Genomic DNA, 24,216 nt, shown 5'->3' with positions numbered 1-24,216 from the left:
TAGGACCCCACTCAATATGGCTGCCAGTTTTACTGTGAGCCACTGATAAGTACTCTCTGGTAATGGTTTTCCAACCAGTTATGCAGCCCCCTTATAGTAGCTCCATCTAGGTTGTATTTCTATAGTTTGTTTATGAGAAGTTCATGCAGGACAGTATCAAAAGCCTTAGTAAAGTCAAGATGTATCACATTTACCGCTTCTCCCCATCTCCAAGGCTTGTTACCCTGTCAAAGAGAACTATTAGGTTGGTTTGACATGGTTGGTTCTTGACAAATCTATGTTAATTGTTACTTATCTTATCTTGTAGGTGTTTGCAAATTGATTATTTGTGCCATTATCTTTCCAGGTGCCGAAGTTAAGACGACTGGTCTGTAACTCTCTGGATTGTCCTTATTTCCCTTTTTATAGATTGGTACTATTTTTGCCCTCTTCCAGTCCTCTGGAATCTCTCCCGTCATCTGAGTTTTTGAAGATAATTGCTAATTGCTCAGATTTCTCCTCAGTCAGTTCCTGAAAGCTGCAGATCCCTCTTACATTGTGTGTACTGCAACTTGTTGGCACACTCACTCTGCAGCAAACAGAGTGCAGCAAGGTCGTAGGGGCTGACAGGAGCATGGTATGCAAGTGCCACCTCCATCACCACATGAGCAGGAGAAGGCCATCAGAGGCAACCTGAACTTGAGAGAATCTGTTTTATGACCTGATCTGAATCTGACACTTATAATCTGGTCCTGTCAGATTGCAGGGTTTTATTTAGAGAGGTAGAGAGAAGGTTGTGGTGGTGTTGTTTGTTTTTTGTTATTTTTTGGGGGGCGGAGGAGGAGCTGCGGCAGGTACCTTAATTTTGTATTTTCTGCTTTTCAGCAGTTTAAGGTTATTCTGGACATTCTCCACATTCTGGAAGAGCACAAGGCATCTTCCTTAACTCTGGATTGACAAAGTTTTTGGACAATTAAATATCCACTCAGAATGCTACTACAACAATGTTACCTGGCTTTTCACTTAAATCATATCACTTGCCTCTGGATTGGTCTGCTAGCTCCATATTCTTCATTGCATCAATTGCAAACTACGTTTCTTGACTTTTAAGGCCCTTCAAGGCCTATCCCCACCCTACCTAACTATTTTTTTCTAAATTGTATTGAAATGTCAAGCCCTGCCTTAATTCTGCAAGTTATGCTAGCCTCCTGACAATTTTTTAAATTTTCCAGCAAGCACCTTGATGGTTTCTTCCATGCCACCTCTTATATGTGGGAAGAGCCCCCTGCAAATATCTGCAAGACTTCCTTCAAATTCAATTTCATTGTCTTCCATCAAATTTCTCTTTAAAACTCCCCTTTGGCAGGATACCTACAGAAAACTCAACAGTGATTAGGCAGCTGGTTTAATGCAATATTTAAAGCCATTGAACTGACTACTAGATGTCTAAGAATGAATGAAACTCTCTTGTAGAATTTTGTGTAAATATATTCTTGCTCTCTCTTAGATCTAGTAAGGTATGAATTTGTCATTCACCTGTTCCTGTGGTTCAGAAGTTTAATTTAAGTAGATACATAATTCCAAACAGTTCTACAATACGCACTTAGAGAATAAAGAACAGAAAATAGCTATTAATATATAGTAGGAGAGTGTTGGTGAACTTGTGTGAGCTTGCATGTTGTGTAAAAAAAAAGGTAGTTGTGAGTTGCTATCTTTAGACCAGGGGTAGGCAACCTATGGCAAGTGTGCCGAAGGCGGCATGTGAGCTGATTTTTAGTGGCACTCACACTGCCCGGGTCCTGGCCACCGGTCCAGGGGGCTCTGTATTTTAATTTAATTTTAAATGAAGCTTCTTAAACATTTTGAAACCTTATTTACTTTACATACAACAATAGTTTAGTTATATATTATAGACTTATAGAAAGAGACTTTCTAAAAACGTTAAAATGTATTACTGGCACGCGAAACCTTAAATTAGAGTGAATAAATGAGGACTTGGCACACCACTTCTGAAAGGTTGCCGACCCCTGCTTTAGACTCTAAAGTTTAGAGTGAACATGCCTGTAGAAGCCCAGTTCTCACTTAGTCACTGATCTTCCCCTTTCTTTCCTCTTCCCTATTCTTTCCTCTCTTAGTCCTCCATCCTCACAGCTGGCTCAATCATCCCCAAAAGGCCAGAATTGTATTGGGGAATGTATGTCAGTAGAAATGGTACTGCCTGCCCTTTGGTCCACACTTGCTGGTGGCTCCAGCACTATAGCCACTGTCTACACCACATATACATTTTGATTAATTTTAAAAAAAATCTTTGAGTGCACACACAGTACTTGAAAATTAATTTTTGTTACCATTCTAAAGCCCTAGTATCCAGGTTTAAGGTATAGAACTGTCAATATACTAGCTAATATATATGGGAAGTAGTGGCTTTAAAAAAAAGAATGTATCTATTCTATTTTAAAAGAAAAAAGAACAAAATAAATCTATTAAGCATAAGTGAGTGAAAGGACTCCACCTCTTCCTGGCCCTGCACTGGGGATGCAAAGTTGTGGGGAGGCTCTTCAGGTCTCCCACAGCTACAATCTGGCCCTATATCCGACCATTTAATAAGGCAAATCTGACATGTTAGATTTTTAAGAGGAACTAATTTCAGGTATATTTAATGGGTTTACACTAGTAGTTAGAGAAACTACTGCATAAGTGTATAATACACTGCAAGATGACATGAAAACTATATCTCTCTAGCAATAGGAGACCATAGAGATTCTGAATTGCCAAGGTTTACTGCAATATTCTGGACACTAAGTTGAATGTGCCCTTGATACCAATGCCAATATGCTATTCTCTCTCTCTCTCTGTATTAGCCTCTAGACTGAATACTAATATGTGACAGTCTACTCGCAAACATCATCAGCAAATGGACCAGTCTGTAGCAGTCTCCTTTAGAAGATTTCACACTATCAAGAATACAATATTTAAAAAAAAATCTCTTGCATTATAACAGTTGTGTGCAGATGGTAAAAAATCATACCTGATTTGAAATGTTTCATACGAAAAAATGAGAAGTCAGGAAAAAAAAACAGTATAGTCATTTGGCAAGGCCGGCTCCAGACACCAGCTCAGCAAGCAGGTTCTTGGGGCGGCCAAATGGAAAGGGGCGGCACGTTGGGCTCTTCTGCAGCAATTCAGGGGCGGGTCCTTCGGTCCCTCTCAAAAGAAAGTGGTGCGGTGGAGCTGCCGGCGAAGTACCGCCGTTCGCGAATTTTTTTTTCCTCCTCCGCTTGGGGCGGCAAAAAGCTTGGAGCCGGCCCTGTCATTTGGAGAGGTCATAGTTATAGAAATAACAATCATGTTAGGAAAGCTTTAACCATTAAAACTGCAACGTAAAAAAGCATCACAATTAAGGCTAAATTCATTGCCTCGTCAGTCCCTGTCCAAAGCCCTAGAAGGTACTAGGGAGAGAGCCAACCTAGACCTCATTGAGTCTTGCCCAATTCTTTCTTAACACAATAGTTTTTTCTGTAAAAGTCATATCTTTATAGGAATCAACTGCTTCTTTTTTAATTTTTTTTTTAAAGCGAAGTGTTTTTTAGATTAGGTCTGGAAGGTATAGTACGTTCCACAAATCCTTTACTGCTGTTTTTTACGTTTTTTAATGCCATAAGTAATGCTTATCAAAGAGAGAATGAGGGAGAGAACATGTGTAGGAGACCAAGCTTTGGAAATGACTTTGGGATTTTGGGTTCCTGGACTGGCTAGTCCAACATCACCACTTAGCCTGCAACATTTAAAAAATAAATAATTTTTTAAAGTTTTTAGATTAAAAGAAAGAATACCCAAAATGTTGTTCACTGTATGTAGTAGAAGTGACAGGATGTAGAAAGAAATTAATTCAAAGATGTAGGTGTGGATGAAGTCGAAGAGGATTTTAAAGATGAGAATGAAAAATGTGAACTGAATGCTTAAAAACAAATAGATATAAGACAGAGGGGAGAGATGTAATTACAGAGTAGTGAGAGAAGAATATGTCATTCTTTCGAACAGCCGGAAGGTGGGAGTCAAAGGACAGGGAGAAGCTGATGACAATTAAGTTATTGTAGTAGAGGTGGGAAATTACAAGAAGCAATTTTAGTAGTGGTGATTGATAGGAAACTGCTAGTTTCAGAGATTCTGTAGTTGCTGGGTGGGGGGACAGCAGGATTTAGCAAGGACTGATCTTCCCAAAGTGGGTGAAGCTACCTTTCTCAGTGCCACCTAGAGGAAGTGTGCCCATTTGCAAGAAAAGTGCATGCTACACCTTCTTCAAGGATGGCAAAGTGGCTGCATTCTGTGGATCTCTCACTGCTCACTGAAGCATTATTAACTTCAAGTATTACAGGATCATGAATCTGAATCTAAAAAAATCATGATTGGCTTAAAATCATACGGTGTTATATAACAATAAATGTTAGGTTATTTGTCTTCTGTGCCTTGGCCATTTAGAATCAAATCCTGACCCTATTGAAGTCAGTGAGATTTTTGCTATTGACTTCAATGGATCCAGGATTTCTCCCAAATTTTCAAGCTTTTTACCACAACTGAGAGAGCTAAAAGCTTGCTATTGTTCAAATGAAAGCTAAAAGTCTTGAATAATCATATGAATCCAGGAGCTGGGGCTTTAGGAAAAACACCAAATAGTTTGAGACTCTTCATAAAATCATGAGAGTTGGCAACACTGCAACCCCTGATGGTGGGATCTATGATAAAAGTACTGCCTGTGCTTTTTTCTGGATCTATTAGATTGTAGCATGTTAATGTAATGTAACATGTATATGTAATATAATGTAATGTAAAATTAGTTTAATTTTTTGCTGTTTATTTTAAAATACACTTAACTACGTTAATCACTTCTTATGAACTATAAATAGCATCTTGGCTTGAAGGGTTAATATAAATGTCTGAGTAATATAACAAACATGAATTCTAATGAGAAATTTAGTAATTCGAGGGAATAATTTAAATGACCTGCTCTTCGTCAAAGCATCTTTTAAAAAAATCTTCTAGATTACTTCATTTTATAATTTATAATATGGGAAAAACAGTGACTCCCTGATGTATGTGGTACTGTGATTTACAGACAACATCTTAGAAAGTAACTGGCATCAACAATAGCTTTAAAAAAAATTATGAAACCATGCTAACATTTACCTGGGGGTGTTCCAAATCTCGCTAGACTAATTAATACCTCATCACAACCTTCCCCAACCTATCCAATGGAAAGAATGTTTTTGGTCTAGCTGGAATTTTTTTCCTATTAATTTTTTAAGTGTGTGTGTGTGGTTTGGATACCAGCAGTGAAATTTAGCTCTCTACTGCAGAACAGCCTTCAGACTAAAGGGAAATGATCAACAGACTGACAGAGGAGCAGCAGTTTCTCATTATCCAGTTTGACTAGACAAAGCAGTCCCACACATTAATTTCAAGGCTAGTTCACCTCTTCTGTTTGATTTGCCTTGCAGACAATCCATTCCAATAAATTCAATATAATTTCAGCATCAAGAAAGCATTCCGTAGATATCATTCAGTTCAATTTCCAATCTGAGTGTAGTAATTATGAAAAAGATCTCAAAGTCCTTATTCAGTTTTCACTCATCTCTTACCAAAATTTGCATTGACTTCATAGTGAGTTTTGCTTGACCTCAAGATTTGGCCATTTGTAGATATTAATAAAGTTTTACTGGGGAAAATGTAAAATTAATTTGAAATGGTAGACACTATTAACGAAGACTCTTAAGGACTATATCACACCCTCCACTTCTGCTAACGAAAGGCACAGAAAACCCATTTTAAGCATGCAGTAGTAAGACGAGCCACCTCTGTAGCATTATTCTAGTGCATACCTGAGGACTCTCCATCATTGTTCCCTCTAATTTTTTATATCCATGTGCAGAATGAATTTTGTTATGTGCACCAATATGGAGGTGATGTGTGGTGGGGGTGGGGCTGAGGGGTTTGGAGCATGGGAGGGGGCTCTGGGCTGGGGTGCAGTGGGGGCTGAGGGGTCTGGCTGCAGGCCTTAGGGTACAGGGGTTTGAGGTACAGGATGGGGCTCAGGGCTGGGGCAGAGCATTGTGGTACGGGGGGGTGAGGGCTCCAGCTAGGGGTGTGGGTCTGGGGTGGGGCCAGGAATGAGGACTTTGGGATGCAGGCTGCCCCAGGATTGGAGCCAGAGGACTCCCTCCCAACTCTCTGCCCGCAGGCAGCAGCTCCCGGACCAGGGGAGAGGCGCCTCTGCCCGCGGGCAGCAGCTCCCGGGCCGGGGGAGAGGTCTACGGGCAGCCCTGCACACCCCAACTTGCTCTCCTCCTAGCCCATCCTCATACCTCTCTCCTGTCCAGGCCCCTGTGGCTGCACAACTGTGTGGCCCTTTAGAGCCTGCTGCACAGTTGCACAGCTTAGAGGGAATTTAGCTCCCCATACACCTCTACCCTGATATAACTCGACCCAATGTAACATGAATTTGGATATAACGCAGTAAAGCAGTACTCCGGGGGGCGGGGCTGCCCACTCCGGTGGATCAAAGCAAGTTTGATATAACGCGGTTTCACCTATAACGCGGTAAGATTTTTTGGTTCTCGATGACAGCGTTATATCAGGGTAGAAGTGTATTTGGGAGAGGAAAGGATTGGGGATGAGTGGGAGGCAATATCATACCCTGGTTCCTACGTATATTGGTGGGTATTATGAAATTAACGTAGCCATCTTCGCCCTTCTATGCTGTGGAACTTTCCCTTGGGGTAAAAATAGGTTCAGGAATCAGTAGCCATCAGGGCACAGCTGGTGTGCAGAGAGGAGCTGGCATGGAACCCCAATGCTGCCTCCAATCTTTTGAGATGCTTTTGGGTGCTTGGACACAGGATGTGAGTGGAGCAAAGTCACAACTCACAGTGGAAGAGTGTATTAATAACTCTTTACAAGGGGAACTTTGTGAAGTTCCATGTTCTCCTTAAAGGAGACTGTATATCCCTAAACTAACTTGTGTATCTTGTACATGTAATTGCAAAACTGTTTTATTTCACTTTCCCCACATTTGCAGGCTTGCTGAGCTAGCTTCAGCTGTTAGAACAGTTTAGAGATTACCTTTAGAACTTCTACTATCAATAAATACATAAATATTGCTAGCTTGTTTTTCGTAATGTATTTACAGAATACATTAGATCTCCTTTTTAGCTGGGAAGGGTAAATGGGAGAGTACAATTCTCCCAAGTAACAAAAACAGATGGCTACTGTGACTTTTGTTTAACCACCTAAATCTAAGCAAAGTAATATCCATATCACTGTTACTTTCCAGCAAAATAATAATGAATTCTTGTGAATAATTTTTTGCATATGTAAAATGCACTGTAATGCAAATACACAGTGATACGAATTACTTTCAGATCTGCCTGTTTTGTTAGCTAAACTTTAACCTGTAGAAACACTTCCTGTTTTTTATTTTGATATGTGCTTTAATGTCTAAGCATGCTGAAAAATTGTTGATTAAATAATAAATTTAACTTAGTGTCCATTAAAGTCTCTCTGAGATTTCCCTCTCCTTTCCCCCACAATAGAAATTTTCGAAGACCACCAAGCTCCTCCTATGAAAAAGCCTACAGTGTCCACATTCTGTCCTCTGCTGGTTATCTCATATTGAACTCCATGGGAGTTGAGTAGATATAACAGTGCAGAATTTTGTCCTGTGTAAATTGGCTTTATAGCATTTCCTGAAGATCATTAAGCTCTTGTTCTGTTGGACCAGCATGGGGAGTGAATTCCAAAGCCGAGTCCTTTTACTGAACATACCTTGCCGCCAGTTCCCAAATATTTTTTAAATGTGGGATTGTTAATACAAGTGTATCATCTGTTCTTAATGGTGAAGTAAGCATGTGCGTAGAAGGGTATTCTCATCATTGCAAATTGGTAGACTAGTTCTTCATTTATTTTTAGAAGAACTGGAGCCAACAGCCTGGGATCTTCTGAATGGTTATTAATTTGACTTCAGAATCCTTTCAGTTTTTATGGCCTAGTTTTTGAAACTTGAGCATGTTATCCAGTGTTGTTACTTGGAACAATGCATACTCATTACATTCTTTTTTTTTTAATATAGGTTGAGAGGAACTATTGTTTTTCCTCTGTGGAAAAGGTACAGAGCACAGAGCCTGAAGGGAATGGAAAACAAGTTCTCTATGAGAAATTAAATTGTTTATAATACCTCACTTGGCAAAGTATGCAGTATAAGTGACACACACACACTTAGCCAAAGAAAAGGCCTCCTTTTTATGATAGGACATTAACTTGAAATTACCAGAAATATTCATGACAACGAACTGGAGATTAATTATATTCATACTTAAGAACACAGAATTAAATTTAAAAAATCTAAAATCTTAACACAGTCTTCCATAACCCTCTCCAAAAAAAGTTCCTGACACTCTTGTAGCCTATAAAATCCCAAACTCACTCTGTGGGTGGCTTTTTGGGGGAGGGGGAGGGATATCCTGCTTAATTAGGTTAATGGAGCTGTCAGGGGTGAGGGGTATTATGAATGTCTTGTGTAACATTTCTCCGTTTTTTGAGTGTTTTGGAAGTTTTCTCAGGGGAGAGGGGAATGAGAGTAAAGACAAAACCTCAGTGGCAAAAACTGAGGACATGAGAAATGTGAAGTTCACCAGGGACAAGGAAATCACCTTTGCTCCCCACCAATCCACCTTCAATAATTTCCCCTTTCAGTTCAAACACTAGTCAGATTTATTTTGTTTTATATATTAAAAATTATACATAAAATAACACACTTGGGGGATTTTGTGCTTAAATACTAATGATTAAAAATTGGTTACCTGATCAAAAATGTATGCTATTACCCTCATGAATGTAGGGCAATATACAGTATATTGAAATTAGTGACATGTAACGTGCAGCTTAAAAATGTCACCATTCTCACAGCCCTTGCAAGGTGAAACTGGTTGTGGTTCCTCTACCCCCTGAGTTTCTGACATGGCAAAAAACTGGCAAGATCCTTCCATCTCCCAGAGGTGAGAAGAACTAGCTGGCCAACTAGCCCCAGCTTTTGCTTCTACCTATGAGAGGGGAGCAAGGACTCAATACTTTGCCTACTCTTTCTCAAAGGCTGTCCTGTTCTCAGATAGTATACTACAGCAATTGATAAACATTTATGATTGTACCAAATCTCAAAGAAAACATGGTTTGAAGGAAGCAGTTGCACCTATATATGCTAATGACAGTAAACCAAGCCATAGTATTTACTGTGCTAATCAGTTGAACTCATGAGTCTTGGGACTTGATATAGTGCCCTTTATTAAAGCTAATATTATGTTGATCTACTAGTGTTCAGTGTAACACTGTGACCTGAGGCTGCCGTGTTTCATGTGCAGATGTTACTGGGAGACACTAGGCTTGAAAAGAACTCTTATTTTTTATTTCTGTCGCTGTAGCTCATGGGGTTAAGAATAGATTCATGACGTTTACTTATGGGTTATTTTTCCTTCACCCGGCCTTCCTCCTTCATCTTGCTCATTATTTTGGGAAGGCCATGTCAGGTTTAAATTTATGTCTGAAGATAGTTAGATTAGTGTTCGTTATTAACTATTTTGCAATGGAGTTACACAGTCAGGGGCCCTCTGAAGACAACATTCTATCTCTGACTCTTGTAATTATCACCGCTGTCACTGGTAATTCCATAGTAAGCAGTAAGTATAGCTATCATTTAGGGAGACATGGTTCCTGAGATAGCTGGGGCCCCAACCCTTTTAGGGCTTGGAAAATCATGACCAGGACCTTGAATTTGAACTGGTGTTCTGTGCAAAGTCAGTGTAAGGATCTGAACACTAGTGTGATGTGTTTCCTTCATCCTGTATTATTTAGTAAGTGGATTGCTGTTTGTTGTGCCAGCTGGATTTTCATCAAAAGCTCCTACTATCATTCTCAAGTATATCGTGTATTAAATAGTTAAGCCTAGAGGGCATGAAAGTATGGATCATTGTTGCCAAGTCTGTATCCATCAGGGTTCATTGAAGCCTCTTGACTAGCCAGTTTTCCTGGCCACTGTGTTTTTGGGATATTCAATAAAAGAAAGGTTAAATGATATGGAGTGTGTGGGGTTTGACGATGGGGTCTTGAAGGGCACCACAGATGAGACCTCTGGAGTCTGAGCTTTTTGTGATAGTGGGTTCAGAGAGAGAATCTGAGAGAGTTCAAACAGTTTCCTTCCACCCCTGGCAAATCTTTAAGACATGATAGCAAAACCTCTATATTTAACCACGTTGAATGCTGTTGAGAGATCCAGCAATAAGAATATGAATGGTGACTCGACGAGTACTAGAACAACAACATCCACTAGTGCAATAGTTCTCAATCTATTTACCATTGTGGGCCACATCCAATACTACCTGGCATTGAGGATGTCACATGGGCCGCAGCTGTGTGCTGATTGAGCTACAGGTTGAGAACCACTGTGACTAGTGTCATTTCTGTGGCACATCAGTATAAAAAATCCTGGTAATGATGAGACCAGGATACTGGCAGAGGTCAACCAAGCTTCACAATCATCATTGCTGAGTACAGTATGAAATGGTTTGGTTAAAATTGTTTATATACATATACCCTATAAGTTTTAATGTCTTCTGTCTGGGGGAAAAAATTCCCTGGCACCTAGCCCCCACTATTTACATCAATTTTTATGGGGAAATTGGATTCGCTTAACATCATTTCACTTGAAGTTGCATTTTTTAAGAACATAACTATAATGTTAAGTGAGGAATTACTGTACATATATAATGAGTGTGAAAAGAAGTGTCTTACTATTTTAGGCATTGTGTCTGAGTGGAGATCAATCAGTTAATGCTCACAATAGTGGGGAATACTGTTCTGCAATTGAGATAGTGTTATGGTAATAAAGTGCATGTTACTGAAATATAAATATGAAATCCTCTATGAAAGGATTTATTTGCATTCCAGTAGTACCTAGAAGTACTAACCAAGATTGCAAGGCACTGACATATGCACAATAAGAGTCTCTGCTCCCAAGAACTTACATACAATCTGAATAGACAAGACAGACATGGGGCACTAATTAAAAATAGGGAAACCAACCTGCTGAATGTGGGGTAGGCCCTTGTGGATTAGTGATTCCTCGGTAACAGAGCAGATACAAAAGGATTTTATTAGTATTTGTGTTTGGGGGCAGAAATTAAGATATTCGAGACAGTCAGGAAACAGCTCATATGCTGAGAGACAGTTAGAAATACAGCCTCTTGACTTAAAGTGCTGGACAAAGCCGTGTGTCAGCTAAGGTTCTAAAAGTCGAATTACCTATATACAGCTTTGCTGTCATATTTATCATTTTATTCAAGACGAACAGGACCTGTATGCATATTATATCTAAAATAAACTAGAAGGAAATACTATGAATCTGTCACTAATTTCTCTCCCAACATAGGAGTTAACTGCTGTAAACCCCCAAACCCTATGTACTGCTTGCACGCAGACCAATATTAATAGTGTATGTAATGCTGCTGCCTCTGGCAGGACACAACTGAGAGTATCAATTCAGGACAAATTGTGTAGAGCAGGGCAGTCACAGCCCCAGGCTGATGGTTCTCGACCTCTACGGCACACCAAACCAGCCAAACAGAGAAGACTTCGGGTTCATCCCACTGGCTAACCATAAGTCATACAAGCAGTTCCCTTAGACACTCCAGTTTCCCAGTATCACCACCAATGCCACCTGTTATGGGCACGAATGGTTATGAAAACCAATACCCCAGTAAAAGAAAAACAGTTCTCTCGATCCCAAATGACCAATCCCCAGACCCAGGTCAATATACAAATCAGATCTTACCCACAAATCACATTGTTGCCAATCCTTTATAATCTAAAATCTAAAGGTTTATTTATTAAAAAGAAAGAGATATAGATGAGAGTTAGAATTGGTTAAATGGAATCAACTACATTCAGTAATGGCAAAGTTCTTGGTTCAGGCTTGTAGCAGTGATGGAATAAACTGCAGATTCAAATCAAGTCTCTGGAGTACATCCACAGCTGGGATGGGTCATTCAGTCCTTTGTTCAGAGCGTCAGTGTGTAGCAAGGTTCCTTCAGAAGTAAGCAGCAGGACTGAAGACAAAATGGAGGGGTTTCCATGACCTTTTATAGTCTCTGCCCTGTGGAAAAACACCCCTTTATTTTTACTGTGGAAAATCACTGCAGCAAGATGGAGTTTGGAGTCACATGGGCAAGTTGCATATCCATGCATGACTCAGTTTGCAGGCCGAAGCCATTGTTTACATGTTAGTTTGAACATTCCCAGGAAAGCTCAGATGTGGATTGCCGTCTCCCAACGTTCATTGTCAGTTAAGTGTTTCTTGACTGGGCACTTACTGAGAATAGTCCTTTCTCAAGAAGCTGACCAGATGTTTCACTGAATCAAAACACAGTGAGATACAAGTACATAGCCAATATTCATAACTTCAACTACAAAAATGATACACACATACAGATAGCATAATTATAATCAGCAAATCATAACCTTTCCATAGACACCTTACTGGACCTCCTTTGTACAAGACTTGGTGTAACTATAGGACCTTACTGTCGGAGAAAAACTTAGTTCTCGCTTTTTGTTTGGGTGCAGCAAAATCAAATACTTTATTATTTCTCCAGTAATTACAATGGAGGGAGAGAGTGCCATAGGACACAGGGTCACCCCAGTCCCGGACAGGTCTCTCAACTGGTAAACAATTACATCAAGCCTTTATACCTTTCTTACAGACAATTTCTAGCAATCATGGAGACAGTAAAGAGAAAACAATTGCATTTGTTTATACATAAGTCTTTCTGCTATCTTATTTATCTCACTACTAAGCAGGGGCGGCTCTAGGTTTTTGGCCGCCCCAAGCAGTCATGCCCGGGAGGCGCCCCCGAGCCGCGGGAGCAGCGGACCTCCCGCGGGCATGACTGCAGAGGGTCCGCTGGTCGCGCGGCTCGGCTGGACCTCCCGCAGCTGCGGGCGGTTCGCTGGTCCGGCGGCTCCGGTTGAGCTGCCGCAGGCATGCCTGCGGGAGGTCCAGCCGAGCCGCGGGACCAGCGAACCGTCCGCAGTCATGCCTGCGGGAGGTCCACTGGAGCCGCCGGCCCAGCATCCCCTCCGCAGTCATGCCTGCGGCAGGTCCGCTGCTCCCGGGGCTCCGGTGGACCTCCCGCAGGCATGACTGCGGCAGGTCTGCCGGCCCAGCCTGCCGCCCCCCCGGGAAAGGGCCGCCCCAGGCGGGTGCTTGCCCCGCTGGGCTCTGGAGCCGGCCCTGCTACTAAGAAAAGCAAGCCTGCATATTTGGTTAGACTGTTGCAAGGTCGTAATAACTTTTCACACAGTTCACTCTGTCTCACATTATCTTGCTTCTACAAATCTCACGTCATTAGGGTCACAGCTAGCCTAACTCATGCTAAGTAACTAACATGCATTAAGATCCCTTCAAATCCTTGTTAATTATTTACTGGCTTCCACACAACAATGATCTATACGGTCACAGTTCATATCAATAACGTCACAGTGTAATATGAGACAGCATATAAATCTTGAAAGTATTATTTCTTCTTTTTAAATTCATTAATAAAACGTGCAAATATCTGTTTAGAAATTAGTTGAAAAGACAAGGTGAAATAATCGTCCTTTTTAAACAATTCTTTCTTGTTATGTCAAATTTAAATCTTGAAAATATTTCCCCTGACAGCTCACCTGCCTGCCAAGCAGCAGCATTTGGTGTGTCCTAAATTAAATATTTTGGAATTTCAGTTCTGTGAAAAATTTGGACTTTTCAACTTGATAAAGGAGAATTTATTTTTCAAAATCTTGACATTTTACAAGGGACAGAAATTCCATTTCCCAGTCAGCTCTACTGTTTACATGATATGCACTATTCTCTAGCAGAAAAATTCTTATCCATATTGCAAAACTTTTATATTAATATTTGGGTGTTCTTGGGTACATCAACTATTCCTTGTCTTCTGCAGTACTTGCATATGACAACGCCAAGTGAATATTCACCAGCAGAATCACACTACAAGAAGCACAGCAATGCTGTTTAACTCAAATGTATAAAGCTACTGTAATATCTGGTACAAAAGGCCTATGAAGTCTCATTCCTAAAAAATGTATGGTGTGTCATGAATGTGTATGACTATTTGTGACAGCGTGTCAAAATGCTTATTTTTTGATTTAGCAATAAGTTTGAATACCTTTTAATTTAATACAATTATGTTTTAAACTTGCAGGTAATATATGCTTTAAACACTAAGAATGATGAACATGAAGCTGCCATTCAAGCCCTCAAGGATGCTCATGAAGAAGAAATCCAACAAATTCTTGCAGAAACAAGAGAGAAGCTCTTACAGTATAAGAGTAAAGTTGCTGAAGAAATGGATCTTAAGAGAAAGATCCAGGTTTTGGAAGAGTCATTGGAAGATCATAAAAAGATGAAACATCAAGCCTTGACAGAATTTGAAGCTTACAAGGACAGAGTTGAAGATATGCAGCTTTGTGCAGAAGCCCAGCATGTCCAGCGAGTAGTAACTATGTCAAGAGAAGTAGAAGAGATTAGAAAGAAGTTTGAGGAGAGGCTACGAAGCTTTGTACAGTTGCAAGTACAGTTTGAGAAAGACAAACGCTCAGCTCTGGAAGACTTGAGAGCAGCACACAGATTGGAGATTCAAGAACTTCTGAAAACTCAGCAGAATCAGAATGCTACTTTAAGTAAGGGGCAAGAGAAGCTAGAGGAGTTGCACAGGTTGGAACTGGAAGATTTAAACAGCAAAGTTGAAGAGCTAAGACTGGAGAGGAAAAAACTCATTGAGGAGTATGAAGGCAAACTCAGCAAAGCTCAATCCTTTTATGAACATGAACTTGATGCTTTGAAAAGATCTCAGCTCTTTACAGCTGAAAGCCTGCATGCCTGCAAAGAGAAAGAAGTGGAGCTAAGAAGAGAGTTTCAAAGCCAAGAAGCTGTTTTGCGGAAGAACCTTGGGAAACTGAAGACTGAATTGCAGATGGTACAGGATGAAGTGGGTAGTCTGCGAGAAAAATGCCAAAAACTTCAGGTAGCTCTCAGTACAGCAGAAAACACTGTTCAGGTGAGACTGACACCACATCATTCTTTTAAGTTCCAATGTGTTTAGTAGAAATTAAACTAACCTAAAATATATACAGCAGTGGCAAATCATTAGCATGTATGTAGGGCCCTATCATATTCACAGTCCATTTTGGTAAATTTCACGGTTATAGAATTTTAAAAATCATAAATGTCATGATTTCAGATATTTAAATCTGAAATTTCACAGTGTTGTAGTTGTAGGGGTCCTGACCCAACCTTGCTACACCCCCAAGGAGTTGGAGGTGGGGGTGTAGCAAGGTTATTGTAGTGGAGGTTGCGTTGCTGCTGGTGGGAGCGCTGCTGTCAGAGCTGTGCATCTGGAGAGTGGCAGCTGTTGGCTGGAAGCCCAGCTCTGAAGGTATCAGCACTGTCCGCAGCAGCGCAGAAGTAAGTGTGGCAATACTGTGACACTCCCCCCCGCCCAATAAATAACTTTGCAACCCCCCTACAACTCCCTTTTGGGTCAGGATCCCAATTTGAGAAATGCTGGTCTCTCCCGTAAAATCTGTATAGAATAGGGTAAAAGCACACACAAGTCCATATTTCATGGGGGGGAGACCAGATTTCACGGTCCACAACACGTTTTTCATGGCCATGAATTTGTTAGGGCCCTACACACATGTTAGCTTTGACAGTTAAGCTTTTGTCGCCTTTCACCTGTTTAACTGATGTTCTACTCCCCAGTATTATGGTATAGGAATTGAAGTGCTGAAAGTTTCATTGCAGATTAGAGAGTACACAGTCAAATGAGCACTGAGCAGTGGCTCTCCCACAGAGCTCACCATATTAGAATCCAGTTTCACCTTTTATTTGTTTTTAAAAGGGTGGGTGACTGGCTCCAGGGGAAGGGAGGAATTAGGTGGTCAGTATCTGGTACAACTGAGGTCTGATTCTGGTATACTGGTATCATTGCTAGAAAAGTTTGGGAAACACTGATTTACAGTGTACGGTGTGTTCAAACACTTACACATATGAGTAACCTCACACAAGTGACTAGTCCTGTAAATATTCTATATTGGTGTATTGGACTATGAAGAAAATATTTCCATTTTGCTACATTATATTTGTCACTACAGTTATTTGTGCCAGCTGTTATCTAGTATTTAATTTAAAATATGTTGAACAAATACATCATTGTGTATAAAGAAAATGGGAAAGGACACTCTTTGGTATGACTGAGACCTATTAATCAACTTTTTTCCTATGTATACTACTTGGACCCATACAAGAGGCATTCACAAGTAATGTCTCAAATATTGTACACATTTTCAGAGAGTTGTCCTAATGCTCTTTTCTAAAGCTGCTCTAAAATAGGATATGAAGCCCCAGAAACATAAAGCAGGCTTTTGGGGACTAGAGGGTTGAAAGATTTCCTTCTATGAGGGAAGGAGGCATAGAGTTTTGTAGATTGGGACTAGAAGAAATGATTCTATGGGATTCTATTTGCCCTTTGGTAGCTTTATTGAGGACTTCCCACTTCACGTGTGATCACCTTGTAGAAGAGATCAGTCAGCTTATATTTGCATTCATCACAACATTCAGTCCCCAAAGCCAGGTGTATCCATTCTGCACTGCAGCCCACATGGAAAATATGAAGGATCTTAGGGTAAATTTGGGAACATCAAAGGTGTGAGCTGGCCTAGGTGAAATCTGAAGGGAGACCTAAACTTTTATGGTCGGGCTCAAGAAGAGGTCTCTCAGGTCCATTTGCAGGGTGCAAGACACACAGACAGCATGAATAGAGATTCTGGAGGCAACCACTGTGAGCTCATAAACCTTATGAAAAGCCAGGTCTGCCATTTTATCAGTGGGGTCCTTGGAGGATAAAACAGACTGGAAGAATGGCTTTTGAGATGCAAATGGTGGTAGGGTGCATTTGTGTCCACCCTATGGGCAGATAATATTCTGTTGGGGTAATCAAAGAGACTGGGTTCTGCTTTGCCATGAGATCTGGGTTAGTGGATCTCCTTCCAGACATGACAGCCCACTTGCTAAGCTTCTCCCATATATTACAGGTGCTGGCTCCCTAGGACTCTGCCCTGCTTTTTCCCCATTGAGACCCCCTGATCTCTGCAGAAGACTTGGATGTAGAGTGAAGAATTGTCTTTTAGTTTTCCTCTGCCTAGGATTCTTGGCTGATGCAGAATTTGGAGTCTCAGCTTTTTCCATCTTCTCCTTTCTCCTTTTTTATTTAAAAGGCCTAAGAGAAAAGAAGCAAGGGGAATTAGAAGGTAGTGAAGAGGAAGAGGAGGCAAAGCAGAAGGACTAAGGCAAGAACTCCATGCCTTCAAGGCAAAGAAGGCAAAGGAATGGGGGGGTGGTTATATTGCAATTAATAAAAGGCAGTTCTAACTCCCAGTCCTTGGCCTCATAACATAAATGCTCCCTGATTCTCCCACCCTGCCTCCTATCCTGCAAGAGGAACAAAGGGGCATATGGAAATCCTATTTATTATGGATAGATCTGGCAGTACCACATATCATTAAGGTTGCCTGATACTTCCCATTATAACACCCTGTTTTCAGTTGTTTATACCTGTGCTAAACTTTAAGTTTTCGGGCTGAAATTTTCCATGACAAGTGTCTGCTTCAGTCTGACTCTTTTTTGGGAATTTTAGCTAAAGCTGTTCAGCTATTTCCAAAAATGAGGCTAGTGGAAAATTTGTAATTTTTCCATGTCATAAAATAATTCTAACAACTATTTTGTTTAGATGGTCTAATGACTTGAAATTTGGCATGGAGGATTCCTTTTGATCTCCCATGAAAATCTGCTCAAACTTGGCAAGTTATAAGCCTTTGAAAAATCTCAGTTTGCATGTGCTAAATAGAGACTCGTTAGAACTTCACAGCTAAAATATCTTTAGATTCTTTGTGCACTGAGCATGCTCCAACTCTGAATGATGAGGCACATGAGGAGGAGGGCCTGGGACTGGGAATTAGGGAGTATGGGCAGGAGAGATTATTGGAGGGTGGGGTTGAGAGAAAAAGAGAGAGATTGTATGAGGACCCAGGAGAGGAGTACTGGGACTGGCTGGGCAAGGAGATTGGGGACAAAGAGCTGGAAGAGGAAACTGGAATTGGCAGGACAAGGTGACTGGAGTGAGGTGAGAAACTAGGATTTGGAGGGGAACCCCTGAAGGAGAGTCTTGGACTTACTGGGCAAGGAGACTGAGACTGGGATGAGAAGCCTGAATGGAGATTGGGACAGGGACAGGTTGCCAGGGCAGAAGGGGTCAAATTTGGAGGAATTGGGCAAAATGATTTGTGATCACTAGCACACACTCCCCTCTAATGCCTGGAATGGAACCAAAGAATACTGAGTATCACTAATCTTCTGATGTCAGCAAATATCAGTGAAACCCACTCCCTCTGTCTCATTCCCTTCTATGAAGTTGTCTGCTGTCCCAGAATCCACCAGTGTCTTCTGTGGTGGAATTCGTTAGGGCTCCCCTGGAACACGGAGGTGGACCTAGACCTTAAGGTGCAGGGAATGTTAACCATGCCTGGGGCATGCCTCAGTGAGGAGTAGGAGTGCATTACCTCAGGGTTTGTCCAGGTCAGCCCCTTCTACTGGGCCTCGGCATGGTAGTTTCCCAAATTGCATCATGCTGGAGCTCAGTCCAGATCCCCCACAACAGAAACACAGGCTGTGGCAACAATGGTGCTCTTTTCCCTCAGGTGGGCACTATCCAGCTGGATGGGTTCAGGTTGAAGAAGAAATAGAGGTTACTTACCAGGAACTGGAGGTTCTTTGGGATGTGTGGTCCTTTTCTGTATTCCACTACCAGCCCTCTGTCCTCTCATCTATGGATCATGACTGGGTTCACGGTAGAAGAAGGAACTGGAGAAACATCAGTCCATACTTCCCATTATATCCTCGGTTCAGAGCATGAGGAGAACTGCAAATATGAGGACCAACGGACGCTGCTTACTAAAAATCTCCAAGCTCAAGTGCATGATGTGCAGGTGTACTCACGTGTGGAATACAAATAGAGACCCCATATTCCAAAGAACTTCCAGTTACTCCATTTAAGAAACTTGAGTTCTTTGAGATCTGTATCCTTAAGGGTGCTCCAATACCTGCCCTTCTTTCCCTCTGCGTTGGAGTGTCTAGCTGGGCTTTCACGGTTGAGAAGGAACTGGAGTGGCAGCGGGTCTGCCCCTCCCCATTGTACACAACACAAGTGGGTTTAGGGTGCAGTAATGGACCTGTGGATGCAGCTGATGAAAATCTCTGATCACAGGCGCACACGCATGCTGATGTCAAGCACCCATGGTGGGTCACATCTTGAAGAACTCAAGTTACTGTGCAAGGTAAATTGCCTCTCCATATGGAACCATGCATTTAAAGACTGTATCATAATGCTTATGTACAAGTGGTCTGGATTAAGTTTGCACAGGCTCATGAATTCTGGCATTTCCTAACTTCTGAGTGCCTAATTTTGTGACTTTATTAATGTTCTAACAAAGGTTTTTTATATTTATTACGATTAGTGTATAAAATATTTATATACTTCCACATAGTTACCTGGTATTGGTAAAATGAATATATCTGAACAGCGTAGTATTTTATCTTGCCTAGTGCTATATGGCTATGTAATGAAAGATCCTCTCATAATCCATATGCATAAGGGGATAAGGTTATGGTTGTGATGGAAACCATAATTCGTTTCTGTAATATACAGTTTCTATTTTAAGATTACATTAACATTGCTTTTTATTATTTCCACTGAAAATCTCTTTAGACAACATGTATATGTGGGTGTCCCCCCCCCCCCCAAAAAAAAAATTATTTTAGAAATCATTTTTTATGACTGTCAGCTAGCATGGCTTCCCCCTCGAAAAAGGGTAAATATACATTTTGTATGCATAATATGTAATGACTGATTAAATCACACTGATCTTATTTGATTGTGGATCTAAATGTGGATTACAGAGGCAATAATAAAAATTATAAAAAACTGTAATCATATGCCTATATATAGGTTTGTTAAATTTGATACAGAGATCGAGTACACTTTATAGAAATAGGAAGCTTGCTTCATAACACTGTGTTAGTATGTGTGTTGTTTTGTGTATGACTAATACGCCTTATAAACTGAAATGTCATCTGTATTTATACTTTAAACTAGTGCTTGTTAAATTTAACAGCATTATTATGTAGTGTTAATGAATATTATGTTGTATGTTTGCTCAGGTGCTTCAAAAACAGCTAGATGATGTCAAGGAGGAGGAGATATCATTGTTAAGCAAACACAAGGAGGTGGAAAGTGAGCTAGCAGCTGCTAGGGAACGCTTACAGCAGCAGGCCACAGATCTTGTACTCAAAGCCAGTATGTATGTCCATAACTTTGTATGTAAATGAGCCTGAAATATTAATTCAGGTTGATACTATTATTTTTTCTATTTTAAATTATGCAGATCTAGAGTGTCTGTGAAGAGTTTTGCATTGTCCCTAAAAAGTTCTGAAAATCTTTCTTGTTTTTTTTTTAAATTACGTTACGTGTATTGTAGTTAGATTTATATTTGCTTTACAGGCCTTCATACTATTTTTAAATATGTTTTTAAAGTAATTGACTTTTATTAAGTGGCCTAATTCTTGACAAAGGCAGTTTTTCATTAAAATGTCAGATCATGCTACCTTTTAGGAAAGTGTATTCTGGATTTGTTTGACAATAAAGACAAAAAGTCCCAAGAGGAGGTTCTTCAAGGCTAGGTACAAGCAGGGGAGGTATGTTTATACCTGTCACACAGTTTCAGGGTAACTTCACCTATTCCCCCCCCCCCCCCCAATGTCATGATCCACTCCAGGTGTGCCCAATCAGGTCTCAGGTGTCCAACCATCACTTGTCTCTGGTAGGGACCACTGTCCCACTTGTTTCCTTTCCAGGGGTTTTAAGGCTGCATAGCACCCTGCCCTAGTCTGCGATATCCCCAGCAAGCCAGTCTGCCTAACAGCTGTTGCCTGTGCCGTGCTTTCTCTGAGGTTTAAGAACAGAGTATTGCCAGCAATTACAAGTTACCACGCAGCTCTTTATAAGCAAGCTCATTTATTCTTAAGGTAAAAGCATCACAGGGAAAACATAATAAAAACAATTAACAGATTTAAATACACACTAAACATACAAGGAGGCACCCATGAGTCTTATAGGGCTCTAGTAGCCCAAAGTCTTTCCAACCTTTCCATAAGGTTTGGGCCCCCCTTGGACAGAATATCTGGATTAGAAAGAAGGCCTCGAGTCATTTTAAACCCAGTCTTTTTATATCAAAAGCCCTTTCTGTGTCTGTTGGTCTCTGAAAAACCCAGTTTGAGCCAGTATATACATACCTCCCTTGGGGGTGGTACCTCTCTGATTCACCATACTCACTCCCTACTAGTTTTGGTTCCTGGAGGAGCTATGGTGACCCTTCCCCGCTGGAGTTGCATACAATTATTGGTTCATAGTGATACATAAACATAGTATGGCGTGGTCCACAAAGATACTGTATTGGGTTGCAATATCTGTCACAATATCATTTGTGAAAATATTAATAAAATCATTGTGGAATCTTGAGAGTGGCCAGATGCAAATCCTGTTCTGCCTATAGTCATGTCTAGGTTATTTGGGCTTTCTAAGAATTGGCATGAACTTTGGGGCTCTCTTACAACATTTTTGATCTTGCTGAAAACTGATTGGTGAGGAAATCTTAACTTCCAGCAGTGGTCATTGTCACCATTGAGGACCTATATAGCGGAACTGAAAGCTGGGCATTCAACTTAAAATCTTGAGGAGAGCTGTTCCAAAGGATCCTCTGGCTTTCATCTTTCTCTATGATGCCAGTATTGAGCTGGCCTCCCTTTCCTGGTATCTCCTTACCCACAATCTGATCAGTAGATTGGCTTTGAAGCTGAGAGCCAGAGTTTGAATCCAAGAAGTGTCTCATTGACACTGTCATTAAAGGAGAAAAGATTCTTTTAGGTAACACCCTTGAACAGACACTCTGAGATCTCAAAAACTAAAATAATACTGTATCATTGTTTAGGAAGCCTAGTTCATCCTATTCTTTCTCCGACTGTCACAAGGATTACTGTTGTTTCAAAGGTCCTCTTAAAAATATCTCCTTTCCTCGATAAAATATAGAGATATTACGGCCCTAGAGCATCCTGAAACACCACTTTCACCCCAAGATCTCACAAGGAATGAAAAAAAACAATTCCAAGTCTGTAGGATTTGTGAGTACTGACAGGCCTACTTTATCCCCAGCTCCTTTGGGGACTTAAAAGCAGCATAAGATCCTGTCTAAGGCATTCTGCTACCGGAGTGAAATCTAAAATCACGGTACCAAAGAATCCACAGTCATCAGATTTGATGGCGCAACAAAGCGGGCCCCTGCTGGTGTCAGCCTCTGTTAGCAGAACCGCACCTCAGGAATGCAGTCCTTCGGATCTGTCATCATCAGTCCCTAGCAAGGAAGCAACAGGCCCTGCAGGTATCTGTGTCTGTCTGTTAGCAGAGTCTGTCTGCACACTGGGACCCCTTGGATCTCATGGCCTCCGTTCCAAGACCACATTCGGGCCAAAACCAAAGGTTCATGGTGATTATCAATCCCAAACAAAGCATCATACCTCAATTCCATGAGTGTGGCAGTTCCAAAAAATATTAGTGGAGGCACATCAGACCCTCGGCACCATCCACTTCCACTATTACAGTAGTGGTCCAAGTACATAATAAACCAGACCTGCAGAACCATACTCTTGTGGGGAATTAAAAGAAGAATTGAAGACTCATATCCTTACTCCCTTGTCTTCACTTGGAAAGAAAAGAAACACCCCTGCTCAGTTACAGATTTCCCCTCAGGTTTGGCTCCCTCCCCACATACACCTACCCCAGGGAACTGTCCCTCACCATTTTTTATATTGTACTTACCAAGGCCAGCACTGTCTCTAGTTTGAGCTACGTCAGATCCACATTTGGATCCACAATCAGATAATGACGAAGGCTAAGCTAGACCTGTTAATTTGCCACCTCCTCTCCTTCCTGGGGGGTGGATCACACACACTAGAAAACGTTATACTGACACCATATACAGATCATTTAGACAAAGGGAACGCCTTTACGCTACATGGTATTATGATAGTCTGACACTGAATACTAAAAAGAATGTTATATACCTCCCTTGGTTAGATGACCTTATTGCTTTTCACCTTCCCTACTGGCCTTTGGATCTAATTCATCCAGCTCTGTCTACATCTCCACTTTAAAGAGACCCTTCTCCCATGTTTGTCCCTGACAAGTTAGAATACGAAACAGGAGTTTCCACTGAATTCCAGGATGCCAACATGGAACCAGACAATCAAATATCTCCTGATGATAATGTTTGTGTGTGTGTTGGGGTGGGGGAGGGAATCTCCTCATCTCCTTAATCAGAAGATGCTATTCATTTCCATGAAATGCTAGAAAGAATAGGTACAACACTGAAGATATCTTTCACAATGAAAGAGACCTTTCATCCTGTATTCAATATTTTGGGATCTTCTTCCATCAATAAAATCATTCTCCTATGTTGGAAGGTTTATTGCAGCTGATCAAGAGAAAATAATCACATCCTGAATTGGGTCAAGCTATGTTTTAAAAAAGTGTTGGACAAGTGTTATCAACTATAGTATGAAGGGGTTTCACTTTTCCACACACATCCAGCTCTTAATTCACTGGTGGTTGCTGTAGCTGTCCAAAGAAAAAAAGGAGGATAAGTACACCCAACCCTGTCAGACAGAAAAGGGAAATAGCTTGACAACTTAGGCAGAAAGGTCTTCTCATCTGTTTCACTTGGCAATAGGTTTTCTAATTATCAAGTCAGAATGTCCATCTTCTCTCCAAGGTAGTACTGGTTCCTGGCCAACTTTGCCAGATCCCTTCCTAGAGACCAGAAGAAGCTGGCAAAAGCCATGAAATCCACTCTCCCGTGTTGGGAGGTTTATTCAGGGGCAGCTCTAGGTATTTTGCCGCCCCGAGCACGGGAGGCCCGCCGAAGCCGCGGGACCAGCGGACCCTCTGCAGGCATGCCGCCGAAGGCAACCTGTCT

General features: G+C 41.1%; 1 protein-coding gene across 4 annotated transcripts in view; it reads left to right on the top strand.

Annotated features, from left to right (window-relative positions):
• FAM184A (family with sequence similarity 184 member A) overlaps nt 1–24,216 on the top strand; it is a 165,649-nt gene that overhangs the window by 41,452 nt on the left and 99,981 nt on the right. For all 4 annotated transcript variants that reach the window (XM_045010480.1, XM_045010478.1, XR_006578178.1 and 1 more), the window contains exons 2-3: nt 14,280–15,134; nt 20,351–20,486. In XM_045010480.1, coding sequence (XP_044866415.1) covers nt 14,280–15,134; nt 20,351–20,486 — 991 coding nt within the window. The remainder of the gene's footprint in view (nt 1–14,279; nt 15,135–20,350; nt 20,487–24,216) is intronic.

The sequence above is a fragment of the Mauremys mutica genome, chromosome 3, assembly GCF_020497125.1.
Source record: "Mauremys mutica isolate MM-2020 ecotype Southern chromosome 3, ASM2049712v1, whole genome shotgun sequence".
NCBI classification, from domain to species: Eukaryota; Metazoa; Chordata; order Testudines; family Geoemydidae; genus Mauremys; species Mauremys mutica.
This window is presented reverse-complemented; position numbering and strand designations above follow the sequence as displayed.